Consider the following 23,217-nt stretch of genomic DNA (forward strand, 5'->3'; position numbering starts at 1 on the left):
CATTGCAAATTTACTCATCATTGGCCCATCTGATTTCTATTTTCCAGAATTTTTTTCCATTAAGTTTCTTCTCTTCCATTCTCTTTCTTGTTATATGTATATCTCTGCCTCTTGCTAAGTGTCATTTAGTGGCATTTTAGAGGGAATAGAGTTAAGCACATGATTGTAATCTACCACATACAACTGAAAATCCCTGTTAGTGAACTTTTGATATCTGGCCATTCAATTTGGATTCATGTTGTCTGGTCCATTAAAGAAAAGTTTATTTGGTTATTCCAAGATGGATTCCATTTATTATACTTTTCAGTTTCATCCAAAAATGGAGCCTTTTTCCTGTTATGTACTCATTGTCAAAATGAGCTAGTTGTCACCCTTTCTTGATTTGAGTAGATAACAGGAAAAAGGCTCAGTTATCTCTAAAGTATAAATTCTAAGTGTGACCTCAAACCCAGTCACAAAAATAACATACAATTTCTTTCTTTTTTTTTTAACGTTTATTCATTTTTGAAAGACAGAGAAAGACAGAGCACAAGCTCTGTGGGGCGGAGAGAGAGGAGGACACAGAATCTGAAGCAGGCTGCAGCCTCTGAGCTGTCAGCACAGAACCCGATGTGGGGCTCGAACTCACGAACTGCAAGATCATGACCTGAGCCAAAGCTCAACCGACTGAGCCACCCAGGTGCCCCATATACACTTTCAACATTGTAAAGAAATAACTTCCACTTTCTATGCTTTTCCATAACCTTAATCTCACTGGGTTCAGTCTTTCTTGGATTTTGTACTAGTTTGATTTGAGTTGTGTCCAAGGTGGAAAAACATTCTTTTCTATGTGGTCCCACTTGTATTGTGCAGGACACTGCGTTTTTATGAGTTATCTCTGTAGATTGTACAGAACAACATTAGACCATGACATCTTCTCCATTTCTAGGATAAAATCACTCCCTCTTATGAAATGTGGGAACGTTTATAATGTGCCAGAGCTTACATTATTGGACATGTAAACACCATAGCAGAATCTGGACCGTATGTAATCTCTGTTTCGACTTTGTCTTTAAATAGTACTTCCATTTTAACAGTAGCAGGTGATTTTTTTTCTTTTACAATGTTTAACATATTATTAAGGTATAGCAAAGATTGTAAAATTATTATGGGCCTAGTGAATCACTGTAAAGCAAAGAGGAAGCTATTTCAAATTTTAAAGGTTTTGTGTCCTGCAGGATTTGAATGAGTATCAGGGGAATCTGATCTTATTCCTAATCTACAGTTTAGAACATCTTTTTTTCGAAAAACAAAATAATGTTTACCTTCACATGATAGAATTAATATTTTCCTGTTTCAAGCGCTCCATGTTCTTTGTTGATAAATCAAGACTGAGAGCATATAGAAGTTCAGAGAGGAAACATTCTGTTCGAAGGTTCTTGTTTTCATCACGATAGGTAGAGTGCTAGGCATCTGTTTTGTGCTAAAGCTTACTAGAAGTGTCACTGCCTCTGAGCAACAAGCAGGAAATACTTCTCTTCCTTAAAACCAAAAATAGATGCTCTTTCTCATTATCATAACTCAAAAGATCATCTTTTTTAATGAGATGGGCACATCCCCTGTGGTTTTCACAGATTTAAGAATCAGATTATTTAATGCAGAGCTTGGAGAAAAATAGCTCTGATAAGATAGATAATGGAAATTTTACTGAACGCTGAAACAAGAACTTTATCTTTCTGCATTTTTCACCTTTTATTTTTCATTTATTATTTTTGATGATTCCTAAAGAGATTCATTCACCTGTCTTATTTTAAGATGTCAGTATATTGCTGTATATTAACTTCAAAAGATCATCACTGCAGAGAAAAAAAAATTGCTCACAAGAAGAATTGGATGTGTTAGGATTTAGGTATACTGTATACTTTATACCTGTCTTATTTTAAGACAGGTACACTTAGGTATACTTAGGTATACAGGTATACTTAGGTATACTGAGTATACAGGTATACTGAGTATACAGGTATACTGTATACAGGTATACTCAGTATACAGGTATACTGAGTATACAGGTATACTGAGTATACAGGTGTACTGTATACTTTATACCTGTCTTATTTTAAGACAGGTATACTTAGGTATACTTAAGTATACAGGTATACTTAGGTATACTGAGTATACAGGTATACTTAGGTATACTTAAGTATACTTAGTATACTTAGGTATACTGTATACTTTATACCTGTCTTATTTTAAGATGTCAGTATATTGCTGTATATTAACTTCAAAAGATCATCACTGCAGAGAAAAAAAAATTGCTCACAAGAAGAATTGGATGTGTTAGGATTTAGGTATACTGTATACTTTAGACAATTGTACAAAGTATTGTGTATTAATGTGTTGGCAGTTGGAAAGGTAAAAATTGCTACTTTGCTGATTTTAGAAAGTTCTGCCTGTGTTTTAGAAAGTGGGACAAGGGAAACTAAAGAGAAGCAAGTAGAAGTAATTTAAGGGAAATAAAGTAATGTATTTGAAAGTGCTTTATAAACTTCCGAATAACATAAAGATGTTAATTACTGTTTCTGCAAGCCTTGACTTAAAGAGAGAAGAAAGATCCAAAAAGACTCAAAAAAGAAAAAAATGGGAAAAAGAGAAAAGAACTAACTCGGATAAGAAAACGTTCAGGAAGAAACACATTGAGAATACCATAATGGGGGGGAGGGGTTACGTTCTAGCTTTTTTTTAAACCTGAAAATGCAGTAGTACTTATACTTCTTATTTAAGCAGTTAAGCTAAAAACATTTTATAAACCAAAAGTTCTGCTGAAAATAATTTGGGGAAGGAATCTTATCATATGAGTTGGCAAGAATTGGGTGGAAACCACAAGGCAGATGACTTTCTCAGCTCTAAATAAAGATCTGTGTGTCATAGGGGCTTCTGTGCGGTGCCTCCACTTAATTAAGGTTTAATTTACATTTGTTGATATCATCTGAGCTGTACATTTTGTTCTTATTCACACCTTTACAAGGTAGGTATCATTAACCCATTTTACAGATGAGGCATAGAGGGTAATCGACTTGCCCCCAACCACTTAATTCTCCAGTGGCAAAACCCTCATTCATCCAACCCTTGAGTTTATTCCCACATCCCCACAGATGCTTCACGGCAGAGCAATTAATTCCATTGTGTTTCTAGATACATGGCTTATTGGATCTCTCTAGAAGAAGTCCTTGTTAAATAACAGTAGTCAATTTACAAATATCACCCCAGGGCATGTTTTAGGCCTGGCTGTGTTTGTACTAACTGACTTCAAACGAGCCCTACTATTTGCATTCTGTAAGAACCAAGGAATAAACAAAGAAGACATCTCAGCTGCCCAAGTATGGGTTCAGAGTCTGTGCACTGTGCCCTTCACACCTTATCTGGAGTTTGGCATTTTAAGTTTCATTCTCTTCTAAATTTTATTTGGTTTCCAAAATCATAGCTGACTTGAGAAAGGGAAAGGTTCCTACTCTGACCGCAATGAGACTTGACTCTTGAGGGTTGGGGCGAGGGCGAGGAGATCATCAAACTATGAAAGGCAGACAAAGTGTCTCCTGGAGCAGAGCAGTCAGCGGCCTTTGAGTAGAAGAGCAGAAAGCCCTCTGTGCCTCCGAAGCTTGTCTCGCCACTGGCCTTCATAGGCAGGTGTGTTCCATTTACCAGCAGTGCGCACAAAACCAGTATCGCACCCTGTCCCTCTATTCCATTGATTGTTTCTTCCTCTAGGATCCTGACTCTGCTTGGTTCTAGACCTGGATCTGTAACTTGGATTTCACTTTTAGCTCTCCAGGGTGTTTTTATACCTGTACTTTCCTTGCTGTTTGAACCTCAGCAATCTTAGTTTTGATTCTCAGAGTGTCCTGTTGGCTTTGGGAGGAACTCCAATCGTGCCAGCTCTGGTCATGGCCGTAGAAACTCAGCCTCTGCCCAGTATCCCCTGAGCCAGCTCCTTTAGTTCAGTGTTTTCATGTTCCAACGGAGCAAGATAATTGGTAGTCATATTGATGATCCCATGTCACCAAAGATTAATTATATTCTGTATGTTCCGAGAAGGCATTACATTTTAGAAAAAAAATTTAATCCAGTACGGTTGAAGCTAAACCCATTTTATTACTTAGATGGGTAGTCAGTCCTTCAACTGTTATGAAAATCTTGATCATTCTCAAGATCTTCTTCCTCCTTGCGGTTTCTAAAAAGCAGAAATTATATAGTATTATAACAGCATAGTGAGGCAGAGAATTATAATGAGTTATAGAATATTTTTGAGGAGCATAACCAATTTTTTTTAGTAGCTTGCACCAGCTTTCTTATCAAAAAATGGTTCATTAAACAAAGTCTTTTTTTTTTTAACATTTTGTTTACAGATTTGTCTTTTAGGTCAATAGCAGCAAATACTTAAGTAGAGATGCTACAATATCATAAAATGGTTAAAAAGGGAGATAGTGGAGCAAGTGGTTGTTGACATGAAATGTTTATTTTGAGGAGAATGCTTGGCATTTTTGCCTCACATCAGCATAATAAGGGTTTGTAGAAGAGGAGGGAAACATTAATGTATTTGTTGAGGATAAATGGCCCTGTAGAGCATTTGTGTTAGTGAATATATTATGGATAGTCCCATAAATATAGTAATTAAAAAGTTGCACACTAAACATTTTGTGGACTGGCATAAATATCCCTCTCCTCCCCTCAATGGCCTGCATTCGAGTGAATAGTGCATTGTTCCTCTTGGTTTCTTAGTATTCTTAAAAATAGGGAAAAGAATGGTAGTCTCAAAGATTTGTTTCCTTCTTGGGGTATTGGCTGATCAGATGGGCAGAAACAGATTTGATGTTTTTAGGACTGAGTTATTTTTTTACAGTCAGAAAAATGTCCCACAATACCTACTAAAAAAAACAACAACAACAACAACAACAAGCAAACACAACAAAAAACAGCAACAACCCACGCTTCTGGCTTTGGGAAATTTAATCATTAAAGTTATTTCCAGACAGTACCGCAGTGTGCTGGCGTATAATGTGTAAAATGTGTTCAGTAGGATCAGTGATACCACAGAGCTTATGTGTTGTAAAAGATGCAAAATGATGAATAATATAAATATATATTAGGGACAAAAACATAGACCTGTAGTGAGTGAATTTTCTGGATTTTCAAGGAAGCCAGACTTGATTATCTCATTACTATCTGTTGCCCCAGTGGGTTGAACCTGAGGAGGTTGCTGTGTGAATGAGCATCTGGGAGGAGAGGCACCATGCTGTTAGAGTAATGACGTCCTGTCCTTCACACAGAAGGGTAACAAAGAAGGCAGACAGATGTAAAGTGGGCAATTTCTATTCCTTTGCATGCTCAAAATGTTCGCACCTAGCTATTTTCCCATTTATGAGGCATCCTGTTTTTCATAATTTCATCTTTTCTGAATCCTCTTACTTACCACACTATATGCATTTATGAGTTCATAAAGATTTTTTTCTGTGAGGAGGAAAGTAAATGCAGTTGAGTCTGATTTGCAGCTTGGCTTTGAGTCAATTAGGTTGAGAAAAGAAGGAATAGACTATTCCTGTTCTCACCATTTAATTAGCCTCTTTACCTCTTAGTTGTGAGAGCTCTTGACTTATGTACTGGCTTGTCGATTTATTCCATACTTGTTGATTGCTTGCTATGAATCCTATGCCCTGGGGATGCAAAGAGGAATGGCCCAGTTAGGTTTCTGATCTCTTTGGAACCATGTCCATCCTGGCTGACTTAATGACAGTGACATGTTTATCTAGAATTCTGAAATTCAGCCGTCTTCCAAAGATGGCCTGGAGATGTTCATGGTCACAGAATAGACCAGCTCTGGAAGCCTCACAGCTTTTGAGATCACAAAATCTGCCTACAGAACATAAAATCTACTTTTTAAGGTGTTTTCCGTTGCATTAGACTTTCTAATGAACCTTGCTGTTGCGTATTTATTGGAGTGCTTTCCAAGAACTAAGTCACTTCCCGCACTTCTGAATTTGCCAGAACCTGAGGTGGAAAGTGGGCAGGAGCCTGAGGGGGATGGCATTGCTGCTGTCTGAAGAAGCATTACGCTGGGCAGTCTCAGAGGCAGGAGCCATGGCCAACTGTACTCCCTTTCCTTGTCTTTATTTTCAAATGTCTGACTCTTCATTTTTATTCATCTGGTCATGCTTGGAGGGGTCTTTGAATTGAAGCATCTTCTGAAGCCTCGTGAGATGGTGGGTACTGGTTTCACTGAATGAAACTTATGTAAACCCCAATGTTGGCACCCCAAGCCAAAGGTCATTTTAAGCAGATCGTTCTTCTGGATGTTTTACTTACAAGATGCTTTTTCATACTGCTAAGTTCTACTATCGATGTGCTCGCCTCACAGATGCCCCTATCCGTCCTGATATGCACTGGTGTATGTGTTTATTTACCTTAAAACAGGGTTGGGCTGTTTCAATTTTGGAGGGTAGCATGAGTAAGAAACCAAGATTTTCAAGATGTAGGTTGTCAAACAATTTACATGTCAACCCATTCCCGTAAAGAGCCTTCCCAGCTGTTTTATCTGCAGCATTATTGTCATTTAATCTATTGCCTCTAACATCCCAATGCTCTTACCTACAACCTTGCTGTAACTAGGTTTGTCTTTATTCCTCTAATTCTAATATTCTTCTAATATCAGAGGGTTGTGGATTTCAGTGCCTGGCATATAGGAGTGTTCGGTGTATGTTTTTTAAATGAGAAATTAATAATGACAGCAAATCAATGTGATGTCTACAAAAATGAGCAGAAGTAATCTTTGCATTCAGTTGACTTCAGGAGGGGACATGAAGGGGGCTTCTGGGGTGCTGATAATGTTCTAGGTTTTGATCTGGTGTGTTCAGTTTAGGAAAATTCATTGAGCTGTTTACTTAATGGTATGTATACTCTTTCTATATTTATGTAATACTTCAATGGAAAGTTTTCTTAAAAAATCAGTCTGATGTCTTCTCTACCCAGTACAGCAGATTTCTATTTTTACAGGATATTAGTTCAGATGTCACAACAAAGAACCAGGCTAGCGTTGTTCCTTGACTTTAAGGAAGAGTTGAGGGGAACACCAACAAAATGTGGGTGGGATTGCCTGGTCTTCTGAAGAGGGCCAGGGAGGGCCAGCCCTGATGGATAGACTTGCAGTGACCTGCACTTCTGTCACACTTATTACAGGGGCCACATGCTAACCATCAGTAGGCTCTGTGCGTGCCTGCAGTGACAGGGGGACTTCATCTTGCATGTGACTATGAATAATTCATAAATGTGGTTAGCTGGAAATTTGTGGTCATCATTAGCATTTTAATGAAAAAAAATGCAGTCATTATCCTAAATCTGTTTTGTTTCTACTTTTTTTTTTTTTTTTTTTTTGTCTCACCCCACCCCCACCCCTATCCCTCACGACAGCTAACCATCTCAGTCTTTCCTGAGTACTTGGAAACTGCCGAGGCCCCTGCTAATGTGCTGACTGGTCGCTATGGGCAGACGGTACCCGGAGGCTCACTGTCACCCAGGCAGCTCATGTACGTATGGGATTGGTCCCTCTTCTTTTTTCCTTTAAGTTTCATTGTAGACTATTGCAGTAAAGGTTTGTAACATTTAAATGAGAGTGTTTAGAAATGCAGGAGGATGCGTTGCTCTAGGGTATGTTTTTAATATTGAATGATGGGAAATGTTATTTAAATTAGGCTTTTTCTAATCCAGTGGCCATAGAAAGCCAGAAGTATGTATCAGCAGTCTCCCTCTTCTGTTTCAATGCATCCGCTCATAGATAGGGTTTTGTTTTTTTTTTAAGTTTTCCTTTTCATCACAATATATAACATTTGAAACAGTAGGAGTGCCATAAATTAAAATCATTTCCCACTGATTTTTACAATTCTTTTAAGTAAAAAAATTCCTGGACCCAGAAGAGAAGTCCTCTGGGCATGGCGTTGTTGAATACGTGTTAAGGAGAGAGCCCCTGACTCTTTATTGGTTAGCATTCTCCAAAGGAGGAAACTCCTGATTCCCTCAGCCATGACTTTCAGTGTCTCACAAAACTTGTTTTTCCAATTATAGTCTTTCAGGAATGGCTACTGTTGTGGCCTTTTCCTGTTTGTCTCTATCTCAGATTAATTTAGGAGAAAAATTATTATTGCCCCTTTAATAATCTCTCCTATTTCTATAAAGGAGAGTTTGTCTTAAACTTATTTTTTGCCCCATTTAGACTTTTAGGGTTGGGCCAGCTGTTTACATATTTATTTGCTTTTGTTGCTTCCTTTGGACCTCTGGAATTTTGGCTTCAAATCAGGGGTGTGCTTGGGGTAATTTCCCAGAGTGCCTTTGCTCCCATATTCTTTTCAATGTTTATTCATATCAAGTCCCATTTCCTTGTACACCTCCATGTTTTTCTTCATAGAAAAGTTAGAACTGCCCTCAAACCCTCCCCCAGACCATTGCTTCTAAAATATAAGCTAGGTTGTTAGAAGCAGTGGAGGAAGGGAGAGCTGACAACAGAGCAGAGATTCAGACCAACCACCAGCGATAACAGCCCACAGTGGGGGGATAAACAGCTTTTACACGTATACTTTAGTATCCTCCAACAGCATTATTATGTTACCCTAAAATTAGCAGTTCTCATAGTGAACATCAGAAAAAATTTACCCTTATACACTGTAAGATAGAGGTCAGCAAACTAGCCCATGGGCCAAATCCAGCCTACACCTGTTTTTGTAGGACCTGACAATTGTTTTTATATTTTTAAATGGGTATGTAAGCATCTACATAATCTACTTTGCCTCTTGGCCCTCAGAGCCTAAACTATCTGCGATCTGTCCTGTTGAGAAAAAATTTGCCTATTCCTGCTGTGAAAGAAGTTGGAAGCCATGTATTATGATTGAAACATATGAATTTGTTATTTTTTGACCAGTTTTGTCCTACAAAAATGCTAATTTTATGTGGTTCAATCTAATATATTTTGAAGAAATTCATCTTTCAAAATGGTTAAAAGTTTGAACGTTGTCAGAGTTCTCAGGGTGGAAGAAGTAAATTTACTTAGAAAATTATGTATGTGGACCAGCTCATCGTTCACTGTCTTCGTGAGTGATTCACCATACATCTTTGGAGCTTTCCAAGGGGGCTTTGAGCTTCACAGCAGACTGGGCTGTTGAATAGTTGAAAGGAAGCATTTCTTCTTCACTTGACTTAGGAAGAACTCTCTAGGAGAAAAACGTCCTTGTTTTACCCTTCCTGGGTGCCAGGGATGTACTAGCCTTCCCAGAGGCCTCTGCTGTGCATGGTGCTTTTTTTCCGGGTGGGAACGAAGATGAGTGGCTGCATTTTGTGGTGGGCACACAGATGGTTCCTGGAAAGGCACCCTGTCGTGCCTTTCGTCTCCTTCTTAATAGTGTTGTTGCACCCTTAGTTCCATATATTAAAAAACCATCATTTATTTTATGTGGTGTGCTTTCCGTTCTCCCCTTTCTCCCCCCTTGTATCTCCCTTCTCCTGATTACGAAATAAGATTTGCTTGTTGAAACCTCCAGCTGACATTCTTTAGTGGCCACTCTTAGTGGTAGGAAACATTACCCTCAGCTGCTCTGTCTCCTGTCACCTGAGGCAAGAAAATTAAGATGACCTGGGGTTTCTGGACCGGTACTAGGTCTGAACAGGGCCACAATGTTCCCTGGAGGAGAGAAAATATTTCAAGGGAAAAGAAATTCTCTGTAGAGTTTATACTTTTGTCCTTAAGTGTGGTCAGAACCATCAGTCCAGGGTTGATAGTATACAGTGCTGTGCTCTGAACAATTTTTGAGGCTCATACGGCAAATTGGAGTTTTAGATTTTCGATTTTTCTGTCTTAGGATCATCATTTTCCCTTTCAGCACTGTCTTCTTTCAGGATAGGATGCTGTTCTTTGGTGGAATGGGGCATGGCATCCATTGAACACCAGAATAAGAAGTCAATAGCTAGAGGTGATCTCCCCACTCTTTTCATGCAGATATTAGTGCTTGTGTTGAGACTAGAGTTTGAAAACTATCCTGGGACTGGCTAATAAGATTGCATCCTTGTTTTTTTGTGTGTTCGCACCTAGCCATTCTCCTGCGTGCCTTCAGCTGTGCCAGCTGTAGCTGTCAGGATCTGGACTGTGGCCATAGTCTCCTGACCTCTGGCCTGCAGTCCCTCTCCCTGCAAATTGGACTCATACATTCAACCAAATTCACCTAATGGCATCCCTGTGGAGAATGTTTCGTGCATCCCCACTCGTCTAGAAGGTCACCCTGACATTTGAGTCCTCCACATTTTCTTTCGCTGCCCCTTATTTTAGTACCCCTGACTCATGGTTAATAATAGTTTTTGTTGGTAGTATTACTCCTCAGCAGATATCTTACATTAGCCTCAGTGGGCTCCTCCCACCGAGACATACTGGTGCCTTTGGGTCCCTGTGCCGTTCCCTCTCTGGAATTCAGATCCATCTTTTGACCACCTGCTGCAACTCTACTGTGGCTTTAGGGTGTAGCAGAATTGCCCTCATTCCCAGGAAGCGTCCCTGGTTTCCCAGATAGTAGTAGCATGTGCCCAGGTAGCTCTTAAATCTCCCTCCTGAAGCTTATGTCCCAAATGGCTCTTTATATTTTGGAATCTTTATATAGTTGCTCTGAACTTTGACACTGAACTCTTTTTTCACTTCCCTCGTCTTCTCTGCCTGTGAGGACAGTGCTTTACCTATGGTAGATCCTTAGATAATTGTAGCATCACTTTGGGTTTGGGATGCGATCTGATAATTGTCTGCAGGAAGCCCCCGTAAGCATTTTCCAGAGCTCTGGGCCGAGCTTGCCTCCAGGGCAGTCCGTTGCTTCAACACGTGCCGCTCACCTACCCCTGGCTCTGCTTCCACCTTCCTTTCCCTCTCAGAGGGTAGCTGTTTCCTCCTTTTCTGCACTTAAGAAATTTCTGTTGGGGCGCCTGGGTGGCGCAGTCGGTTAAGCGTCCGACTTCAGCCAGGTCACGATCTCGCGGTCGGCGAGTTTGAGCCCCGCGTCGGGCTCTGGGCTGATGGCTCAGAGCCTGGAGCCTGCTTCCGATTCTGTGTCTCCCTCTCTCTCTGCCCCTCCCCCGTTCATGCTCTGTCTCTCTCTGTCCCAAAAATAAATAAACATTGAAAAAAAAAAAAAAATTAAAAAAAAAAAAAAAAAAGAAATTTCTGTTTAAAACGTTTAAACAGTGACAGGCACACACAACCGTTTCTTTTGGCCTTCCCTTCTTGACTTCCTTGGTGTCATTAATGAAAGGCTTCGTTTTGTTTTGTTTTTTAAGTTTATTTATTTTGAGAGAGAGAGAGCAGGGGAGGAGCAGAGAGAGAGAGGGAGAGAGAGAAATCCAAGCAGGCTCCACACTATCAGCGCAGAGCCTGACATGAGGCTCCAATCTCATGAACCCTGAGATCATGACGTCGGCCAAAATCAAGAGTTGGATGGTTAACCGACTGAGCCACCCAGGTGCCATGAAAGGCATTGGTTTGTAAAGATTCATTGTGTTGTCCCCATTTCACAGATAAGAAAACTGACGCTTGAAACAGAAAAGTAACTTGTCAGAGCAGAGTTGCAGTTTGAGCCTGGGTTTTATCCCCTCCACCCCACCCCGCCTGACCTTGTCCCCATCCGTATTCTCTCCTACGCTGGGGTTGTCTAGTGACCTGGTGATCATTTATTTACGTGGTATCCACTCACAAGTTCTCCACACCAGGGCTTTTGGTAAATACAGGTCTTAAAGACCTACAAGATTCAGCATCAAAGAATGCCGACATCTGTCTCTGTCTCTTCTTTTACCTCTTTTAAACTCGGGAGTCACAAATGACACAGAGGCCTTAAGAGAGCACTTCGTGTAGAAAGAGTAATAGTAATAAATACCGTAATGGCAATAACACTTTTAAATCATACAAGTAATACATGTTTAATATAGAAAAAATTAAAAATAAAGAGAAAATAAGCTCTTACACCTCCACATACCAAGAGATTAACCATTTTATGCCTTTGTTGAATACCCTTCTGTAAGTCAAAGATTCTCTCTCGATATATTTATTTTCTGATTATTTACAGAAATGGGATAATGTCGTCCATGGTGTTTACTCAACAAAGTGTCATAAATATCTTTCTAGACTAGTACGTTTACTTTCTTGGCAGCTTAAAACCAGCTGTGGCCAGCGGTAGACTATCTGTGTGGTATTCCAGAGGGCGGAAGTAAAAACAGTTGAATGCAGGGAGGCTGCGTGACGTTAAAGAACAACTTTTACCATGGTTAAAAAAGGGCTGGTTAGGACCTGTTACATTGATTTTCAATATCCATTAATGGGTCTCAGCTCCCAGTTTGGAAAGCACTGGCCTAAGAGATCACATGCTAGTGGAAAGCGTCCTTGGACAGAATTGGTGGTGGGGGAGTGGGAAGGAGCAGAGTTTCTGAACTCAGCTGGGGTGTGAGGAAACTTTCAGAATTTGCGTTGAGTCCAGAAGTCTGAGAGCAGTGCTCAAGATCATTAATAGTCAAGTGGATTTCAGTGCCCAGGACAGGCAGGAAATGACGCAGTCACCCGAGAGAGGGGCTTTCTGCTCTGGTTTTAATCGGTTTTCCTGGTGTGGGAGGAAGTCCTGCAGGATTGTCCAGATGCTGGTGATCACAGCTGAGGAGTCCTTGGGGAGTCTCATAGTTTTAGTAATAAGATTCCCTGAACAGTGAGGGGATATTGGAATTGGGGAATGTTAAAGGAACAAGATTTTATTTTATTATTATTATTTTTTTAATGTTTATTTCTGAGACAGCGAGAGACAGAACATGAGTGGGGGAGGGACAGAGAGGGAGGGAGACACAGAATCCAAAGCAGGCTCCAGGCTCTGAGCTGTCAGTACAGAGCCCAACACGGGGCTCGAACTCACAAACAGATCATGACCTGAGCCAAAGTCGGTCGCTCAGGTGCTCCTAAAGGAACAAGATTTTAAAAATAACGCTGATTAAATTCTTCCTCTGTCCGATGGGAGGAAAAAAGATCCATTTATCTTAGAAAATGTATAAATACCGAAAAGCACAAAGAAAAAAACCCATCCTTAACATTTTGGATGTGTTTTTATGGTCTTGGTGCATTGGTACCTTTAGATTAAACATTATTGTGATCATACAGCATGTCTTATGTTACGATGTGCTTTTTGTCACTAATTCATCATGCAAATTTCTGACATTAAATCTTCTTTTAGTATGTGATTTTTAGCAATCTAACACATTATTACATTGCATGGGTATATCGTGATTACCAATCACCCACTGTTGAGCATTTAGGGTATTTCCAATCTCTTGATGTCCTTCTGGATTAATCATCACTCGTAACTCTATTTTTCTCCCTAAGAAATGGCCATAGGTGAAACTGCTGAGTTAAAAGATTGTTTGGACATTATAAAGACATTGCTATGCACACCTGAACTGCCCTCTGGAGAAGTTGTATCTATTTCCATTCCATCGCCCTTGTGTGAGTGAAGACTGAACATTTCTTCCTATTCTGGAAACGCAAGGATAAAAAAAACACTTTCTGATATGATAGGTTAAAAATGCTATCCTTATTGTTATAGTTTGCATTTTCTTTTTTTTCCCTCATATCGAGGCTTAACTTTTTTTTATCTGTTCAGTAGCCGAAAATCAGCTGCATGAAATATGTGTGATGCAAATGTAAGAAAACTCAACTTCTTTTTGTGCAGATAATGTAACTTGTTTTCATTGTGTGTGGTTTGTATTGTGTTATTTTTTTTTTTAATTTTTTAATGTTTATTTTTGAGAGAGAGAGAGAGCATGAGCAGGAGAGGGGCAGAGACAGAGAGGGACACACAGAATCTGAAACAGGCTCCAGGCTCTGAGCTGTCAGCACAGAGCCCGATGTTGGGGCTCAAACTTGGGAACAGTGAGATCATGACCTCAGCCGAAGTTGGATGCTTAACCAACTGAGCCACCCAGGCGCCCCTCTATTGGTTTTAAGTTAAATGTCTAGTTCTTTAAAAAGACAAGTTGCCAGGATTTTCATATGGCAGTAGCCTGAGGAGTTTAATTAAAATAGGAGAGTCCCCGCACTTAGAACTCTGTGTTGGAGAGCAAACAGCCTGTGATTGCTGCGGAGCCCTGGATAGGGAGACAGGAGGCCTGAGTCCAGACCTGGACCTGCCAAGTAGAGCTAAAGGCATGGACAAGTTATTAGAACCAACTGAGTCTTGGAGCATCTGGGTGGCTCAGTGCAGTGCATTGAGCATCAGACTCTTGATTTCAGCTCAGATCATGTTCTCATGGTTCATGGATTCAAGCCCCACGTTGGGCTCTGTGCTGACAGTGTGCGTCTGCTTGGGATTCTCTCTCTCTCTCTCTCTCTCTCTCTCTTTCTCTCTCTCTTTCTCTTTCTCTCTCTGCCCCTCCCCTGCTCATGTTGTCTCTCTATGAAAATAAAAAATTTTTAAAAAAAATTAAAAAAAAATAACCAACTGAGTCTTATTTATGACATCTGTAAATTGAGGAATTGGACTGGATGATATTTAGTCAATCTCTAGTTGAAAAATTCAATTATATTTATTTTCGAGAGAGAACAGTGAGTGACGTTTGGCCGTAGGGAGAACCAAGTCAAAATCAGAGCAAATGAATTCCAAACGTAGAACTCAGAAAATGAATGGGTAGTGAAGTATTATTTAAACTTGGATTTTAACTGCTTAAAATGTCTGCAAATAGGCCAAGACAAAGAGCTTTTTAAAGAAGAGTGATCACATTCAAATAAGTAAAGGTAATCCACTTTACTACATAATAGCAGTGATAAAAATAAAAATGCTTTCACAAGATAATGTTTTGGTTTATCTAGTTAGCTGAGACAGTGTGATAACATCCACTTCCTAGTGTGCTTCTGATAGGAAAAGTTTTGAGTAACCATTATGAATGTGATTAAGTACAGGGCCTGACATATAGTAAGTGCTCAATAAATATACATTGAATGAATGAACAAATAAGTACTATCTTGAAAACTTACTTAGCATTGATGGAGGGTGGAAACTCCTTGCACATTACAAATTTTTCCGAATCCTGTTTTGTAACACACTTGGTTCTCTAGCTTTGGTTGTATTCGGGTAGCTTCTTTCTATACGTGACAGCCCACACTGTTTTGCACCCGCCTGACTCATTATCCTTCTCACCCATATCTCCTTAGTTTCCTCCTTTGCAAGATGGGAAACAGCTCTAAATGCCCTTGTATGTTTTTAGGGTCAGTTTCTTTTATCTCTGTCAAGGCTGAATTACCAAATCTTCCTGTTCTCCCTCCTACCTCCTGTATGTTTTCTGTTGCTGCTGTAATAAAGTACTGCGTAGTGGCTTAAAACAACACAGTTTTATTCTCTTACCATTTTGGAGACCTGACGTCTGAAAGGGGTCTTACTGGGCTGCCCAGGTGTCAGCCGGGCTGATTCCACTTGGAGCCTCTCTCTCGGGGAGAATCTGTAGCTTTGACTTTTTCAGCTTCTGGGAGTTCCTGTGTTCTTGTCTTGGGGCCCCCGTCTCCGTCTCAAAGTGGATCGCTCTAGTCTCGGCTTGCATCACCTTCTCCCTTTCTGTAGTTAAATCTGACTCTGCTTCCTCCTATAAAGACAATTATAATTACATTTAGTGCCCCCCAAAACATCCAGAATCTCTCCTCCTCTGGAGACTTAGTCCCATCACATCTGCAGAATCCATTTTGCCCACATCAGGTCACTTCACAGCCTCTGGGGATCAGGATGTAAGCATCTTTGAAGGGGAGGGGACAACATTATTCAGGTTGCTACACCTTCCTTCTCTCTTGCCATGTTGTGCTTTTCCCTTTTCTATTTACTACCAACTATTTGCTCTTGTATGAACTTAACACACACACGTGTTTGTGTGGGAAGTTACTGCATCCACTTGGAGAATTCTTAGTTTCCTCTCAAGCAACTCATCTCTGAATTGCTGTGCCAGGTACTCTTGTCAAAGTCGGACTGCTGTCACCTGACAGGAGTAAGAGGCAAGGTTTAGTACAAGGAAGGATATAGAGACATGCCAAACCCAAGACACTGTTCTGCTGGCAAATCTCCAAATCCTGTTGGAGTAAACCCTGCTTGTTAGCTGACTCCCTACAGCTTCCACCCAAACTACCTTCCAATTCACGAATTCGTTCTTTGGCTGTGTCTGATCTTATTGAATTGGCCCATTGAGTTTTTCCCCTTAACCGAGATGTAATTCACACTCTACAAAACTCACCCCTTTTAAATTATAAAATTCAGTAGCATTTAGTATATTCACAAAGACGCGTGACCATCACCACTGTCTAATTCCAGGACATTTTCACCACTCTGAAAGGAAATCCTGAGCCTATCAGGAGTTACCACCACAATTGCCCACCCTTCCCCCTCAGAAACCACGGAGCTACTGTGTCTCCAGCATAATGTTTTCAAGTTTCATCCATGTTGTAGTACTTCCCAGCACTTCATTCTTTTTTGTTGTTGAATAATATTCCATCGTACAGATATACCACATTGGTTTTTCTTTGTTTTCTAAAAAAGAGAGAGCACAAGCAGGGGAGGAGAGCGGGGGACCGAGGATCTGAAGCAGGCTCTATGCTGACAGGCTGAGCACAGCTGGGGCTTGAGCTCATGAACCACGAGATCATGACCTGAGCCAAAGTCAGATGATGCTCAACTGACTGAGCCACCCAGGTGCCCCGTATTTGGTTTTTCTATTCATCCCTTTATGGACATTTGGGTTGTTCCTACTTTTTGGTATTCTAAATAATGTTGCCATGAACATTCACGTACAAGTTTTTGAGTGGACAAATGTTTCCGTTTCCCTTGGGTATATACATAAGAGCAGAATTGCTGGGTCATATGGTAATTCTATTTTAACCTTTTGAGAAATTTTTACTTTCATAAAGTAGGTGGACCCTTTTACAATCCCACCAGTAATGTGAGAGGGTTCCCTTTTTTTGGCATCCTTACATTACTTTTTATTGTCTTTTTGATTATAGCTGTCCTAGTGGTTGTGAAGTAGTATGTTCTTCTGGGTTTGATTTGCATTTTCCTAATGATTTTATGATGTTGAACATCTTTTCAAATCCTTTGTTCATTTAAAAACATTTTTTTAAAGTTTATGTGTTTTGAGGGGCGCCTGGGTGGCGCAGTCGGTTAAGCGTCCGACTTCAGCCAGGTCACGATCTCGCGGTCCGTGAGTTCGAGCCCCGCGTCAGGCTCTGGGCTGATGGCTCAGAGCCTGGAGCCTGTTTCCGATTCTGTGTCTCCCTCTCTCTCTGCCCCTCCCCCGTTCATGCTCTGTCTCTCTCTGTCCCAAAAATAAATAAACGTTGAAAAAAAAAATTTTTTTAAAGTTTATGTGTTTTGAGAGAGAGAGAGAGAGAGAGTGAGCGAGCGAGCGGGGGAGAGGCAGAGAAAGAAGGAAAGAGAGAGAATCCCAGTCAGCCTCCACACTGTCAGCATGCAGCGCCCGACACAGGGCTCAAACTCATAATGATGTGCGAGATTGTGACCTGAGCCCAAATCAAGAGTTGGTCGCTTAACCGACTGAGTGACCCAGGTGCCCCTCCTTCGTTCATTTTTAAATTGGGTTATTTATCCTTTTCTTCTTTATATATTCTGGTTACTATAAAAATTTTCTCCTATTCAGAAATAGGAGAAAAATACTTGTATTTTTACTTGCTTGATATTGTCCTTCAAAGCAAAAAGTTTTAAATTTTGATGCAGTTAAGTTTATGTTTTTTGTTGTTTATATTTTTGATGTCATATCTGATAAATATTGCCTAATCCAAGGTATTGAAGATTTGGTCCTATTTTTTTCCTAATAACTTATAATTTTAGTGCTTACATTTGGGTGTTTGATTCATCTGAGTTAATGTGTTCTCAAGCAGTGGTTCAGTTCATTCTGCTGTATGTGCATATCTAATTGTCCCAGGACTGTTTATCAAAGGACTGTTCTTTCCCTTATTGAGATAAGTTTTATAATTTCTGCAAAGAAGCCAGGTGACTTCTTTAATAGGGACTGCATTTAATTTTTAGATCATTTTGAGATATATTGCTGTCTTCATAGTATTGCCTTCCAAATACATGTACGTGGATAGCTTTCACTTATTTAGGCGTCCCTTAATTTCTTTCTGTGATGTTTTATAGTTTTCAGTGTACAAGATTTCTACTTTAGTAAATGTATTTTTAAGTATTTTATTCTTGTTTGATGTTGTTATAAACAGAATTGTTCTCTTTTTTTAAGTTTATTTATTTTGAGAGACAGAGCATGTGTGCGTGTGCGCATGATTGTGGGAGGGGCAGAGAGAGAGGGAGACAGAATCTCAAGCAGGCTGTCCACACTGTCAGCACACAGTCCGCTGTGGGGCACAATCTCATGAACTGTGGGGTCATGACCTGAGCTGAAACCAAGAGTCGGAAGCTTAACCCGCTGAGCCACCCAGATGCCCCTAACAGAATTGTTTTCAGTGTATGGAACTTGAACTTGTTTGTATGCATGTGTGTTTTTGTGCGTGTACACTATATACATAATACGTAGTGTGTGTGTCTGTGTGTGCGTGTGTGTGTGTATATCTCGTTTCCTTCCTTCCTTCAGTCTTGCAACTTCTAGTAGATTTTTTCAAATTCACCTGCTGTCCTTTCATGCTATCCTGTTTTTGTATTCTGCAGTTGTTTCAATACAAAGCCTCTTTCAGACTTTCTACTATTTTTAGCTCTTGGACGCAAATTTTGCCATTTGCGTTGGCCATCTCTCTTTTTCTTGTTTAGTCTTAAACTTTGACTGTGAGGGCCAGTCAGATGGGGGGTCATTTGCCATGGGAGTCCAATGTGAATAGGAACGTGGAGACCCAGGGCATTTTTTTCATTTGCTTCAGTTCGTGCTTCATGGGTATCATTGCTTCTGGACCAGTCTTTGTATTATTTTTTGGGACAGGGAACCTGAGCCTACATGAATGTTATGTGTTTGGATACCATACCTCCCTATAAGAGTAGTCTTGGGATTTTGACTTGATATTGGTGAGGCTTTAAAAATTTTGTTTGTTGGGGTGCCTGGGTAGCTCAGTCAGTTGAGTGTCCAACTCTTGATTACAGGCTCAGGTCATGATCCCAGGGTTCGTGAGATCGAGCCCCGCATCAGGCTGTGCACTGAGAGCATGGAGCCTGCTTGGGATTTTCTCTCTCTCTCTCTCTCTCTCTCTCTCTCTCTCTTTCTCTCTCTCTCTCTCTCTCCTGCCCCCACTCATGTGTGCACATGCACACTCTCTCTCTCAAAATAAACAAACATTAAGAAAAGTAAATTTTTTTTTTTTTTGCGTATTTCCTTCCTTCCTTCCTTCCTTCCTTCCTTCCTTCCTTATCCCAAACAAAAGCTTCCTTGCAAAGCTTAAGGGGTGGGAAATGAATATTTTCTAGACTTTGTTTTACTGAGGGGCAGCCCTTTGTGACTGCCAGCATAGAGCAGGTAGCTCAGCTTTGTCTGGCCAGGTTCATGGGTCCTGTGGTCTGTGTGCCCCTTTCTTTGTAGATTATCAGAATCTTAGACATTGAGGCCATACTGTGCTCTGATAGCCTTCGAAGTGTTCAAGCGTTAATGTTCTCTACTGACTGAGTTCCATCTTCAGTTCTGGCCCAGGGATTTACTTCTCGTGATTTTGACGTTTTTCTTTGTAAAATAAGGTGTTAGGTATATGTTATTCAGGTTTTCCATATATTTGAAACAGGCAGAATCCTCCTTTGTCATCTTGACCTACCATATGGACTAGGAACTTTGGCACAACCTGACTGTAGGATTTTTTTTTTTAATTTTTTTTTCAACGTTTATTTATTTTTGGGACAGAGAGAGACAGAGCATGAACGGGGGAGGGGCAGAGAGAGAGGGAGACACAGAATCGGAAACAGGCTCCAGGCTCTGAGCCATCAGCCCAGAGCCTGACGCGGGGCTTGAACTCACAGACCGCGAGATCGTGACCTGGCTGAAGTCGGACGCTTAACCAACTGCGCCACCCAGGCGCCCCCTGACTGTAGGATTTTTAAGACCTTTCAATCACCAGATTACAATCTCTGATTTCCGGAGAACCTTAAATATAAATGAACGTTAAGTAAATATTAATTCAGTGTACGGGTGTTCTGCAGAGGTGCCTTGCACCTGAGTAACCCCAGTTTTGTAGTGTCGTGAAATACGGTCTCATCCATGGACTCCTGACCACTTGTAGAAGACCGCTTTCTATGCACGTCTCAGAATCAGTAAGCCAGATTCTAGATTTTTATATGGCATGTGAACCAAAGCTGTGCACTTGCTTATCAGAGTCCTATCTATTGCCTGTATTTTTAGATACTCATAAAATAGAGCTTGTCTTCGTGTCTAGTAAGTAAAGGTTACATCTTGATGTTAATGGTAATAAAGAAAGGTGACAGCTCTATATTTATCTCTCAGGAGAGAGAAATTAAAGTTCAGTAGTCTAAATTAAAATCCCTTCTTTGCAAATTTTTGCTTTTTTTTGTCTTAAAATTCCCTCTGTAGTCTGCTTCTGAGGTGGACGTTTGAAATATTGCATCAGTCGAATGCAAACTGGTGCAGCCACTCTGGAAAGCAGTATGGAGGTTCCTCAAAAAATAAAAAATAGAACTACCCTACAACCCATCAGTTGCACTACTTGGTATTTATCCAAGGGATACAGGTGCGCTGTTTTGAAGGGGCATATGCACCCCATTGTTTTTAGCAGCATTACCGATAATAGCTGAAGTATGGAAAGAGCCCAAATGTCCATCAATGGATAAAGAAGATGTGGTGTGTGTGTGTGTGTGTGTGTGTGTGTGTGTGTGTGTGTATACACACACAATGGAGTATCACTTGGCAATCGAAAAGAATGAAATCTTGCCGTTTGCAACCACATGGATGGAACTAGAGGGTATTATGCCAAGCAAAATTAGTCAGAGAAAGACAAGTATCATATGACTTCACTCATATGAGGAATTTAAGATACAAAACAGATGAACATAGGGGAAGGGAAGCAAAAATAATATGAAAACGGAGGGGAACAAAACGTAAGAGACTCTAAAATATAGAGAGCAAGCAGAGGTTTGATGGAGGTGTTGTGGGAGGGGGGATGGGCTAAACGGGTAAGGGGCTTAAGGAATCTACTCCTGAAATCATTGTTGTGCTAGATGCTAACTAACTTGGATATGCATTTAAAAATAAATAAATGAAAAGATGCTCAAAAAAATGAAACATTGCATCAAAATTTATTTCGTTCTGGCAATGAAAAACTCTCCTCTTCACGTGGATGCTCTGGGTTTAGCATCTCCCTGCAGTAACAAGAGAGAGCAGAACCAAGAGGCCCTGGGTCAAGTCTTCACCAGTGTAGGAGTGGCCACCCTGGAAAGAAGCCTGTTTGGTGTCTGCCTAGAAAACATGGCAGAACAGTCGTTGGAGGGAACTAAGCGGGACTTCCCTTTTTATTTTCTACAGACTAACTTTCTTGTTCCAGGAACAAGGAACCTGTTTGCATAGTGTGGTGAGTACCTGCAAATCTCATACCCAGCATTTTTGGGACAACAACTCTAGGGGCTTCTGAACAGCCTTTCCCCCAAATGTCAGAAGAAGAAAATTCAGATGGTGGGATGGATTAGTCTTCTGTATATGTGGGTAGATTTTGACTCAGAGAGAGACGAGAAGAATGTGTTGTCCTCAGGGAGGTGGACACAGAACTTCCTGCGAAAAGAGTAATTGAGAGGAAATCTTCCATCTAAACTTTAGGAGCTTAAGACCATCTTCTGGGAGCCACCTCTGGAAATGAAAGAAGAGAAATATGCGACTTTATGGGGCAGTTTTGAAAACAAAGCAGATAGAGTTATTTTTCCAGGTTTGCTGGACACTTTGCTCATTTATGCAAACCTGAAACTATTCTCTGGGGAAGTGAACTCTGCTGACCTGAAAGAAGGTCACAAAAATCCTTGCAAAATGAAACCCATAGAATTCTGAAAGGAATGACTTGGCATCTTTCAGAGTCATGAGATAGGTCAGTTTGTTGTTAGCCTCTGTACTCTCTGGACTTTCCTTTAATGAGTGTGTGTGTGTGTGTGTGTGTGTGTGTGTGTGTGTATGCATGCCTGTGTGTTTACGTGTATGTGTGGAGAGAAATAGCACTATTGCATATTGTCTGTAGAGAATGTTTTGTTAAAGGTATATCTAGACCTAAAAAAATTTTTTTTAGTGTATTTTGAGAGAGAGACAGACGGGGTGTGAGTGTGGGAGGCACGGGGGGCGGGGGGCAGACACAGAATCTGTAGCAGGCTCCAGGCTCTGAGCTGTCAGCATAGAGCCCGATGTGGGGCTCAAACTCACAAACCATAAGATCATGACCGGAGCCGAAGTTGGACGCTTAACCAACTGAGCCACCCAGGAGCCCCTATATCTAGACTTTTAAGTCATTTTCTCCCTTTCAGTTTTATGGAAAATACTTACATCTGTGGAATTACATTTGTTTTCTCCTTAGAATTCTTTCTTCGGAGTGTCCAATCATGGGAAGTGTTGATCCCCATCTCCCAGGGTCTGAGATTCCCCAAATGGCTTATGTTGCATATTGCTTATTTGGAACTTGATACCAATAGATCCAACGTGATGTAGCTAAATCATGCATACCTGCTACCATTCTATTCTTGTGACTGGGGCTTGCTTAAGGGTAAAGAGGATTTCCTGTTGTTTTCCAATGTCAGGAGCTAGAAGCCTTTTGTTTTTGAAATCAGTGTTCATTCCACTGAAGGGTCCAGTTTAAGCAAGGCTTAAAAAAAGCTTCCCCTTTTTTTCTGATTGAGGAACAGGGTGGAGTTAAGGCTGGAGGGCGGATCCGAGCCAATTAATAGATACAGATTGATATGGCACCTACTATACTTAATGCTGTGCTGGCTCCCCAAGGATGGAGAAGAGTTACATACTGTCCTCAGAGAGTTTATGTTTTCATCTGTAGACATGACCAAAGGTGACAGTTAGCAAAATCAAATCATGTGGTGTAGCAGCTTAGAGGAGGGGGAGGCCAGTAAGGATATGTGTGATCAGTGAAGTTCAAGGACCACCCAGACCCCAGATTTTGAGAGCTTCCTCCTCCAATAGGACCGAGGTCTGGGAACAAGTGTGATGCAGATCACGGAGGTGGCAGAGCAG

General features: G+C 40.7%; 1 protein-coding gene across 26 annotated transcripts in view; it reads left to right on the top strand.

Moving 5' to 3' along the window:
* APBB2 (amyloid beta precursor protein binding family B member 2) overlaps window positions 1-23,217 on the top strand; it is a 382,870-nt gene that overhangs the window by 138,765 nt on the left and 220,888 nt on the right. For 15 of the 26 annotated variants that reach the window (XM_045474245.1, XM_045474241.1, XM_045474240.1 and 12 more), the window contains one exon: window positions 7,438-7,553. The exons of 10 other annotated variants lie outside the window; for them this stretch is intronic. In XM_045474245.1, the coding sequence (XP_045330201.1) occupies window positions 7,508-7,553 (46 nt within the window). In that variant the 5' untranslated portion in view covers window positions 7,438-7,507. Of the gene's footprint in view, window positions 1-7,437; window positions 7,554-23,217 lie in introns of those variants that run through there. One more of the 26 variants, XM_045474254.1, reaches the window with a different exon arrangement.

The sequence above is a fragment of the Leopardus geoffroyi genome, chromosome B1 (genome assembly GCF_018350155.1).
Source record: "Leopardus geoffroyi isolate Oge1 chromosome B1, O.geoffroyi_Oge1_pat1.0, whole genome shotgun sequence".
Classification (NCBI taxonomy): domain Eukaryota; kingdom Metazoa; phylum Chordata; class Mammalia; order Carnivora; family Felidae; genus Leopardus; species Leopardus geoffroyi.